General features: G+C 31.5%; 1 protein-coding gene across 1 annotated transcript in view; it reads right to left on the bottom strand.

Moving 5' to 3' along the window:
• Nucleotides 1-721: 721 nt before the first annotated feature.
• Nucleotides 722-11,633, bottom strand: part of LOC107442913 (importin subunit alpha-5) — a 35,498-nt gene continuing 24,586 nt past the window's right edge. Inside the window, exons 8-11 of the mRNA XM_087161568.1 lie at nt 11,187-11,288; nt 7,908-8,090; nt 5,295-5,444; nt 722-1,389 (exon numbers count right to left, since the gene is read on the bottom strand). Of these exons, the coding sequence (XP_087017694.1) occupies nt 1,339-1,389; nt 5,295-5,444; nt 7,908-8,090; nt 11,187-11,288 (486 nt within the window). The 3' untranslated portion in view covers nt 722-1,338. The remainder of the gene's footprint in view (nt 1,390-5,294; nt 5,445-7,907; nt 8,091-11,186; nt 11,289-11,633) is intronic.

The following is an 11,633-nucleotide window of genomic DNA, read 5'->3' as shown; positions in this document are numbered from 1 at the left end:
TCCTAAAACAAATTAAGAGCACTGAAAATTTTGAAAGTAATAATACAATAATAGAATGCAGTAAGTAAAAAAAGTAAAATAAATGTTTAAAAACAATATGCAATTATAGTGGTCCCTCGGATAAAAATTAACTTTTAAGAAACTCAATTAATACATACCTTTATGAAACTAAATGAATAAAAGGGATATGAAAATTTTGAGGTTATAAAGCTTTGTGACTGCTCTGAGGATTAACATAAAAATATGTACTTAGTGAATGGTCCCCAAGTTAATTCAAAGATCATGGTACTAATCTATAGATAGAATAGCGCAAGAAAGCCATTGACGAAAACGATGGCACTTCAATATCGATGAAATTAACAAGAGAAATAAAAGTTTCTTTTGCTATTAAACTTTGGCAATGTTTAGTTGGTCCCAGAAAATTCGAGAGAAGTTTTGGCTCCTTTTTCAGAGGAAGAAAATGAAGCCTGAAATCGAGAATATCTTGTAAAATGAAGCAGAATTGCACATCAGAGTGCAAGAATCCAGAGCAACCCCCCACATGGCAGTAGCTTGGTTGCTGCAAAATTGTGACTTGGCGATACCCATGGGGAAAATATCCTTTTTGACGCAATTTAAGCCAAATACTTCAATTTGGAGCATGTAGGCGCAGGTTTCCACAATTGGCACAGCACTTGCACCACTGGGAGTACCTACTTAAGAATAACAAAAAACAGAAACAGATGGGAAAAATTTAAGTTTTTATTATTGGCAAAATTTTTACATTTGAATTCGAACTAAAACTCAAAGAGTTAAATATCACAATACAGTAACCAACTTCATGTTATTAAAATTTAAAAACTTATTGAATGTTAGATTCAAAGAATGCCTTATATCATAACATAAGGAAACAGTCTTAGTTCACATAAAGAGAAAAAAATTAGAGGGCCTAAGCTATCACAATATAAACACAATTTTAAAAAAACACAGAAGCAGAATTATAAGCTTTAAGCAAAGTCATAAATAAAAGTATCAAACACATAGTTTCAGTTTTTAATGTCAACTCATACAATTTTCAAGAGAAAAAAATTCAATTCTGCCCAGTAGATGGCGGCTCCATTTTAGAGATTTATTTGATACATTTATACAGTTCATTTGATACAGTTCATTTGATACAGTTTGATTTGATACATTTATACAGTATTACATTTGATACAGTTCATTTGAGGAATGAAGCGAGCTGTTCAACAGGCAAAGGCTAGACTCTAATCTGAAATCACATTTTAAAAACCTTTTTATATGAAAACTAATTATCAAAATGAAAATCTTCCATTGGGTGCAGCAATGGGACCACTAAACTCAAGCACGGGTTTCATCTACTTTTGGTTTAATATCTTCATCATTTTCCTCCTGAAAACAAAAATATTCAATTCAACAAAAACTATCCAAACATTTCGACAACAGTCTAATTTTTAAAACAAGTATGAATACGAAAATCGATGTTTGATATTAAAACCGCAAAAACGAATCACGACATTGGATTTTAAGCTTGCATGAATACGAATCGCTACATAGGGTTTTAAAAGAGCGTAAATACGAATCGCGATATTGGATTTTTAAATCTTGTAAATAAGAATCGCAATGTAAGATATTTAAATCGCCTGAATAAGAACCGCAGATTTCAACTATTAAATCAGGTTAATACGAAAAATCGATGTTTGATAATAAAATCGCAATTTTTAAAAATGCATAAATACAAAACGCGATATTGGATTTTTAAATCTTGTAAATAAGAATCGCAATCCGCAACTTTTAAATCAGGCAAATACGAAAATTGATGATAGATATTAAAATCGCGTGAATAAGAATCGAGATATTCGCAGAGTCTGGCCTTGAGATTTCTAAAAGGCTTGCTTGTATTGTTTTCGTTTAGACTATGTGTCAGGAGCAGTCACAAGGAAATAATCAAAATAGCGCTATTAATACCAGTTGGGAATTATAGTTATTAAATAGTGAAAATTAAACATTAAACTATTACTTTATACAATACGAAAATAAAATATTAAATTTCGGACGATGTTCCCAGATTCTGAAATAGCTAAAAAATATGGTTGTGCTCAAACAAAGACGGGAGCAATTATCAATTGCCTGGCAGAATTTACAACCAGTGAACTAAAAGAAGTTTCGAAAGTTTCCAAATTTGCCCTGGCTACAGATGGTAGCAATACAAATACTGAAATTTTTTTTGCCTATTGTGATTGTTTTTATGATGAATCAGGTCAAAAAAATTACATCCCGTCTAATGAGTTTGCCTAAGTTAGATGGTGATGCTACTGGCAAAATATGGTCAGAGTATTGGATGAAAAACTTCAAAAATTTTCGATTCCATGGGAAAATTGCATAGTTTTTTCATCTGATAATGCATGCATCTTCAATGATTGGGGCTAATAAAGGTGTTCTAAAGTTTATTTTGGAAAAAAATCCAAAGTTAATTATATGTATGTGTTCTTGTCACCTGATAAATTTGGCTGCTCTTTAGCACCTTTTTTAAGCTTCTCATGCAATATCTGTTAGCTTAGTTGATATTTCTTGGAAAAAAAGTTCAAAACATCTTGACATGTTCAAAGAGTGTCAAAGGCTGTGTGACCTAGATAATCACAAAATTCTAAAGTATGTTTCAACTAGATGGTTGCCCTTATTAGCTGTTGTTGATAGAACACTGGAACAGTGGGAATCATTAAAGATGTTTTTTGAAAAAGAAAATTATTCTTCTCTAAAATGCAGAAGCATAAAAAAAAAATGTTTGAAAATTCAACAACAAAATTATATATATATAGTATATATTTTTTTTTGCAGAATGTTTTGCCCATAATTCCAATGATTCACTGTCTCCGAAGAGAGATATATTGCTGTTAAAGAAACAGAAAGTTTATTTCAAATAGAATTTGGAAATAAAAAAATAAAAATATGCAATGAGGATTTAGGAATTTTTGAAAGATGTTTCTCTCTCAGAAAAAGAAATTGTTCTCTAAATTTTCAACCCAACGCAGGCCAGGAAAGACCGATTACAAAATGTAACCATCCACAACGTTGCCAGATCCATAAAAATTAGTATTGAAGAAATCGTGCTTATGGCTATTTTTCTCTCCACATTAACATGTGCTACGACATAATATCACGTGCCCGTTGCGATTTTGGAGCTCTCTACAGCTTAACGGGAGATCGGTCCACTGTCCCACAGTTTGGCGTGTGTTCTTTCTACGCGAGAGGAAAGCCTACGTAGTTCGCCATTAAGCATGTTTTTATCTTACACGAGGCAAGTTTTTTTTCAGGGTTTGAAAGCGCATAAAAAACTGAGTATTCGAATGTTTAGTGGAGATAGCGTCGGAAATCGAAGAAATTCCGGTCAAACCGGAGCAATTGGCATGTCTGAAACTGTCACCTGATATGACTGCAACAACATTCCTGAATGCATTTAAAAAATTTATTAGTAGACGTGGAGACCATGTAAGTTAAAAAGGAACTTAATCTATTGAATGAAACTTTGAAAGAATCAAAATGCTAGGACTATTTTAGTGAGAAGGGAATAAAATGGAAAACATAATTAAGAAAGTTGCATAGTGGGGGGGGGGGATTTTGGGAGCGACTTGTATGCTCTGTAAAGTCCTCACTCAAGAAAATTCTATTTAGATCATGCTTAAATTATTTAGAGCTTGAAACAATAGTGATTCACGTTGAAGCGATCCTAAATTCTCGCAATATATCCTATGTAAAGATGTCTTGACTAGGCGTTTAATAGGTAGGTGTTTAATAGGTACTAGGTGTAGGGAAGATAGAGGGAATCTTTGATGCGGAGGATGACATTTCTTTAGAAGAACTTAAAAAATGTGGGTGCAGCTAAGAGAGAACCATGAAATTAATGATGTACTGATTAATGATTTTCGTTCTATTGATTCTGAAGCTAAACCATCGAAACATTAACTGAATCGGATAAAAACAATACAGCTATAAATTGTGAGGAAGACGAAGAAAATGAAGACTGAAATGATGAAGAAATCACCAAACTTACATATTATGAAATGTTAAAATCATTTGAAACAGTTTGATAGTAGTTAATAGTTTACAAAATAAGAGGTATCAATTTCGATTTTAATTATGTCTAGTGTTTATGAATTTAGAACCTGTTTTGTGTTGTAAGAAGATGAAATTATTAAACCTTCATATGATGAAATGTTAAAATCATTTGAAACAATTTGACATGGATTGCAGTTTGCAGGGGTGATTGTGAGCCCAAGTCAAAATTCCGGAAAATTTCTTGACTTAAAAAAAAAAAAAGTTTAAATTGAAAAAAATTAAAACAAGATTTTTCTTCCTTTTTCTCAATATTTCTTAAGTTTGCTTAAAATATTTTTAAAATTTTACTCGTACCTGTACCACTTACACATACCTAGATGACGTGGAGAAGTAATTAAAATTTACAAATATGTCTTTCTTTCTTGAGTATATAATTATAACAACTATTTACTGATAAAAAAATGAATATTAACAATGAATATAAGCTTATAAAGTATATCTCTGGCTCTCCCTTACAAACAAATAAAATAAACTGTGTTTTTAAGTTCCACCTTTAAAAATTTGATTTCCGGAAACTTCTGTGATCAATCATTTTTTTAAACGCCTGGACCTTCGATCTCCGGAAACTTCCAGATCACTGTTAGCGAAAAGTCCGGAAATCCGGAATTTTTCCGGAGCACAATCAGCCCTGAGTTTGAGAAAAAGCTGAAGGAGTTTTTGGTGCATTATAAATTAAACAGTTTTCTTACTATTTTTCAAATAAGTGGTAATTGAAAAAAAAAAAACATAAAAATCCAGATCAGCAAAGAAAACAATCGTTGAATACAAAATTCACAAGATTCAGTCGGAAAAACAAACAAAATATTTTATTTTACCCAGGGTATCTGCTACATTTTAGATTTTCAAATTCAAGACTTTAAATAAGTTACTATTTTCTCCAACAAAAACGCAACAATAAACTAAAAAAAGCATTATAATAACATTAATTGAAATGATAAGTATAACCAAAACTGTTATACTCTGCATCTTCATATTTATAGATTTTAAATTTTAAAAAACAGAGTAAAGAAAGAGTTAAAGACATTTCCCAGCTAAAGTACATTTTCCCAGTTTGTAAAGAAAAAGTCAAAATCCCATGCATTTTCCCTGTTATTTTAGGCGATTTTTAAATTCCCTGTGTTTTCCAGATTTTCCCTGTGTAGCGGGTCTATGACTAGACAATAAAGTTATCTAAGTTTTACCTCTCCAGTAAAGTAACAGTCAATAATTCTAACTGCTGATTCATGCACTTTTGGATCCTCACGGTGTAGTAAATTTTCAATTCTGTCCAAGCCACCATATCGTTTTATAATGCAGCAGACACTTTCTGTTGTACCTACATTGAAAGCAGCCTGTCGATAAAGAAAAATGTTTAGAAATGTTTTTAATTTTCAAAGTATTAATTTAAAATAGTTACAAAAAGGAGCATTTAAATTTCATACACTACAAGATTACATAATTTTCTTTTTAAAATTATGTTATGTTATCCATCGATACTTAACATTTAGTAAAAAGAAAAATTAGCAAATGAAAAATAAAACTAGAAATTATATTTTTCTTCAGTTTATATAAGAGACAATTAATACTTGGAAAACTACCAGGTTTAGCAAATTAAAACTACTAAGAGCATACATTAATATTCCCTTTCTTTTAATAAATACTGTTACATGATTTATAGCAAATATATCAGTTATATGACTCTTTAAATTATTTTGAAAAGAAAATAAACTTTTACAATTGGAATCACTATGTTCATATTATAATCTGATCTAAGGAGAGCCATGTGAAACATATCAATAACTGCAAAGTAGAAACATATAGTAACTCTTTAACATACAAAAATTGCTATTTTAGCTTAAAAATTACATAATAATCAGCAACTGTTTAGATAATTATTTTTCATTTCATAAGAATTTTCCATTTTATAGCCTTAATAACAGCAACATTATTTTTTAAATTTTGATGCTGAGTTAATTAAATCTTTTTCAAAAAAAAAAAGTAATCGAATCACTTTTTAAGTGATTGCTTTTGTTTGCTATATCTTTTATGTTTGCTATATTTAGTCGTTAGCCCATCTTCAAACATCTTGTGACGAATCCTACTTTTTCTTCTTTGCAAGCACAGAATGTAAGTTTTGAATATATTCTCTTCTAGTTTCGCCGATGTTGTAACACCTACATATACTAATAATAGTCAATAGAGAAACAGTCACCTTTATAGTAACTAATTAAAGAAAAAAAAATTTACTTCTTGAAAGAATTGCGATATTTGATCTTAAAATTGCGTGAATACTAATTGCGAACCTGGATTTTAAAATGGCGTGAATATAAATCGCGATTATGGATGTTGAAATCATGTGTATATGAAACTAGATATACAATTTTCAAATCGCGTAAATACAAATCACAATTCATAACTTTTAGATCCCGTAAAAGGAATCATGATGCGTAATTTTTAGATTGCATAAATAAGAATTATGATGCAAAATTTTTAGATCGCGTGAATGCAAATCCTTATTTTTTATTTATATAAATACGAAAAGCTATGTTTGATATTAAAATTATGTGAATAAGAATCGAAATATTAGCAGATTCCAGGCTTGGGACTTCTAAAAGACTTGTCTGAAGCAGCATCGTTTGAATTACGAAAATACGAGCTATCTGGTGGGCGGGTAAAAATGCGGAAGGGTTGGTAGCTATGTAGTTTGAATTTTCTATTTGCCTTTGAGAAACGGAAATAAATATAACTTTTTTTTATTTCAATGGCTAAATTTTCTGAAAAAGCGGAATATTTATTTAAAAATTTTTTTTTCAGAATCAGAGTCTTTGATAAAAAGGCTGAAATTTGAGAGACAAAAGTGAAAAAAGCAGAAAAATCTCATCCCTGATAACTGCTACTAACTAATAAAAAATAAGTCAATAGAAATAATTAATCCCTTAATAAGAGTGCTTTTGTCATACATATTATTTCATTTTACATTCAAAATTATTATCACAAACTATTTAGCACAGTGTATTATAGGTAAGTAACTTTTAAACTAATATTTTTCATTGTGTGTCGTCAAATTACGAGATTGTTAAAAGTGTGCCGCCACAAAAAAAAAGGTTGAGAATCACTGATCTAGAGCTTATGTTCTACCAGGTTCTGCTTCTCGCACCCCCATTCAAAATGAATGGAAAAACAGGTGCAGTTTCAATACTTGACCTTGAGTCATTATTCCGTTTTCTTGGCTGTCACTATGCCTTTTAAAGGAGGAATAGCAGAAATGAGAGGTTTAAAAATAAAAAAAAAAGAAAGAAAGAGTACCGAATTAATAGAATAAGTAGGGAAAATAGGAGGTCTGCAGTCCCTGCAAATTTCAATATTCCAAATCAAACTTAACATCAAAACAAACCAATCTGAAATTGTAATTAACTGCTGGACCCTTATTCTTTCACACTACGCATAAAAACAGGGTTTTATTTTTATTTGCCACAGAACAGGTGAATTTGAAACTCGAATTTTCTTTCTAATTTGCAGCTGCTTAGTTTAACACATTTAAAAATAAATAAAAAATTACAATTTAATTCATCTATCAAGTGTTTATTTTTAAAAACTGACGCATTTCCAAATTTTAAGCTTATCAAAAAAATTATGTACACAATTCGACAAAATGAATATTACCATGTACCTTTTTTCTATTTTAAATCAACCTAAAAATTAACTACATATTTTGTATAATTAAAGACAATTTTTTTAATTTTGCTGTGAGTCGAATGAAAGCGGTGAAAAGAGAAAAAAAAGCTGTGAATCGAAATAAACTAAATATTTCATACATTTAGAATATCTTCTATGGCATCCAAAGCTACAATTATAAATTCTGGATCCTTAACAGCAAGAAAGTTACAAACAGGTGGGATGACACCAGCTCTGACCAAAAACATAATCTGCTCTATTGTACCATATGTTGTGATCCTTTCAACAACCCAGATGGCTTCCTTTTGGCTTTTATAATCACCCTGAAAGTAAGAAGAAAAAAACCTTTAAAAGATTCTTGGAATGTAAATAAATCAACATTTATAAGGCCAACATGTAACAATAAAATAGTAAGAATTTAAAGTTCTTATAAGATTTATATTTTGATAGATTTATATTTATTATTTTTGTATTTGACCACGCCCCTTAGTTTACAGTGTTTGTTACAGTGCCTGTCAAGAAGCTGGTTTCATTTTCTGCTGCCATGCTTTCGTTTTCTGATAGCTTGAATTTTACATTTTGTTCTCTTGTCTATCCAAGATTTATTTATTATTATTATTATTATTTCCCACTGATAAGAGAAAGTTGGCAACACAATTTTAACTGCACCTGTGCAAAGCATTATTAGATTGTTTAAAAACTGAAACTTGCTAGCACTTATTTTTGATATTCGTTCTATACATTTGTTGAATTTTCCGTTACTATTGTTATTTTCTGTTATCGTTTTTGTTTTATAATAATTTGTTGAGGTTTATAAGTTATTTTTTTTGTTATTCCAACGCTATTTTTGTTTTTAAATATGTACAATATTAGTGCACGTTGGCGAAAGCCACAAGGTCATCAAACAAAACGGAAGAAAGTTTTGTCTGATAATTTCAAAATAAATCTTCAGCTGGAGGATTTTTCTATTTCTGATCCAGTTATTAATCTTGATTATAATATTTTGTCTGCGAAAAATAAAGAAACTGCTGACTCTCCCAATTATAAGATTGTTGATATGTCTGCACTAAACAATCTTCTCAAATCTGTACCGTGTAATGAATGTAAATCATTGACATTACTAAGGAACTCTTCTCATTCTTATGGGTACTCATGGGTGCAAGTTGGAAAAAAGGCCAAGACTGAAAATATTTTGACTGAAATACCTAACATACACAATACCCCCTCGACAAATGCAAACTATCTAAGAAAGCTTTACCATAATACATCAAGTTTAAATACTGTACAAAAAATATTTATTCATTTGTCTTTTGATAAAATAACAACAGGACGTAAAAAAGTAGACCAATAACGTAGACCTAAAAAATATTTTTAAGGACAGGAAAGGAAAAAAAAGCCGATTTCCGTCTTCGAGTCAGTCTTGTTTCCGTCTTACTTTTTTCCCGCGGACATTTTTGAAAGACGGAAATCCGTCCTGGGGACGGAAGACTTGCACCCATGTGGGTACTCATCAAAACTTCAACTTAAATGTTCTACATGTGGTAACATCATTATCATCATAGTTGGCCAGACAGCCCAATGTGAGCCAATGCCTTCCTCTGAAGATTTCTCTATGACGACTTCCGATTTAACGTGTGGTAACATAGCTGGTTCAACTTTTCCAAGCCTGCATGTTGATAATATCCGTCGGTTTGATATCAACAACAAAATAGTTTCTGCCTTTATTGATGTAGGCAGAGGTCACACAGCCCTAGAAACTTTTTCTATGGCACTCAGAATGTCTGCTATGGATAGTAAGACATTCCGTGAATGTTTCAATTCTATTGTTGAATTAAAACAAAATTTGAAGTACGATGTTTTCCAAACCTCACGAGAAACTGTAAGAAAAGTTTATTTAGAAGCAAACTCTAACCTCAATGACAAAAGTGTCATTGATGTTTGCGTTTCATATGATGGTACATGGCAAAAGTGTGGCCATACGTCATTGTATGTTATCAGAATTGAAATTGAAGTTGTGACAGCATTGGTAGTGGACTTTGAAATCATATTGAAGTACTGCCAAGAGTGTACCATAACAGCGAAAGATTTGGGTGCTGATACACCTGAATACAACATATGGTTTTAAGGGCATAGCAGGGTGTCTACTCAAAAAGAAAAGTGGTTTTACCACTTAAAAAAATGAAAAGAAATTTCATTTTCATACAAATGTCTGTTTTTCAATGAAATTTTTTTCCATATTTTTATTCAAAAAGTTTAAAATATTTCCAGGCTTTTCTAAGAAAAATTTAAATTTCCCTGACTTTCCCAGAACAATAAATTCCCCTGACTTTTCCAGATGGGTAGACACTTTGGCATAGGTCTCAGTGTGAAAAAAACTTGAGGCTAACAGCACGGAAGTGCATACTGCTCACTCTGTGGAAACGCTCTGTTGATACCTGCCTCCTCAGGTACACAACTAGTTTTTCGGATGGAGATACAAAAACTTTTGATGCTCTGAATGACGCTCACGTGTATGGACCTGATACCGTAATAGAAAAAGAAGAGTGCTTGAACCATATTGCCAAAAGAGTGGGAACAGGGCTTCGCAGCAAGGTTAAAGAGTGGCGTGCAAAAGGTGTTACTCCTGGTGGGCGCAAGTGTGGTACCTTGAAGGACAGCACCATAACTATGTTGCAAGCTTACTATCAAAATGCAATTCGAGACAACGTGCCAAACGTCGACAACATGAAAACTGCCATTTATGCTACATTATTTCACTGTATGTCAACAGATAAAAAACCTCTACACCAAAACTGTCCCCCTGGTGCAGAATCTTGGTGTTTTTACAATAAGGCTTTGGCTACTAATACCATTCCGAAAAACATTCTACAATGAGAACATGTTTGAGCCAGCAGGTAGTCGAGAAGATAATGCCGATCTATCAGCGGTTGGCATCAACTAAGCTTCTTAAGCACTGCACTAAAAACAAAACTCAAAATGCAAATGAATGTCTCCATAGCTGTATTTGGGCTAAATGTTCAAAGGAGACATTTATCTCCAACAAACGGTTAGACATGGCTGTAACGTCTGCTGTAAGCGAGTTCAATCAGTTTTACCTCAAGGAAATGATTTTTAGAGAAATTTCAGAGGGAGGAATGAGGACTGCAATACTTTCGCTCCAGAAAAATTAAATTCATCATAGAATATTTTAACTTGTGAAAAAAAATTTTTCCACAGAAATTAGTGGGGGAAATGGAAAAAGCTGAGAAAAAAAAATGGAAACCTGCAGAAGAATCACAAAAGTCACTCGCTGGCAGCATTTATGAAAAATAAATAATAAAAGGAAACTGATATTTATTGCATAAAAATTTAACGTATGCATGAAGGGCATTTGTTAAATCAATAAATATGCTTTTTAATTAAGCTTCAGAAAGACATACCTTATGAAGAACATCAATGACAAGACTCACGAGTTTGCTATCAATAACAGCTTGTATTTGAGTAGGCGTAACTGCAGCATAACAAATAATCCTAAAGGCTCCCTAAAAATAAATTTAAAAAGGACAGAAAAATTGTTACAATTTTTAAACAACAATCTTTTGATAAAAATTTAAACGTTATTTTTTTTTTACACAAAACATTCGAAATAATTTTGAACTTTAATTCTATTCACCTGAACCTTTGATCCCGGAAACTTCCAGATCACGGTTAGCGAAAAATCCGGAAATCCAGATTTTTTTCGGAGGACTATCAGCCCTGATTGTATATTAGAGTATATTGTATATTATACACAGTTATTATTTTTTTTTAACTTAACAATGTAATATTTTTCGAATTATAGCTATTCGAAACAGAATTGGATAGCGATAAAGACTAATGAAAATTTT

The sequence above is a fragment of the Parasteatoda tepidariorum genome, chromosome 4 (assembly GCF_982258835.1).
Source record: "Parasteatoda tepidariorum strain Cologne lab strain chromosome 4, Ptep-v5.0, whole genome shotgun sequence".
NCBI lineage: Eukaryota > Metazoa > Arthropoda > Arachnida > Araneae > Theridiidae > Parasteatoda > Parasteatoda tepidariorum.
The sequence above is the reverse complement of the archived record's forward strand: the minus strand, read 5'-3'. Positions and strand labels throughout refer to the sequence as shown.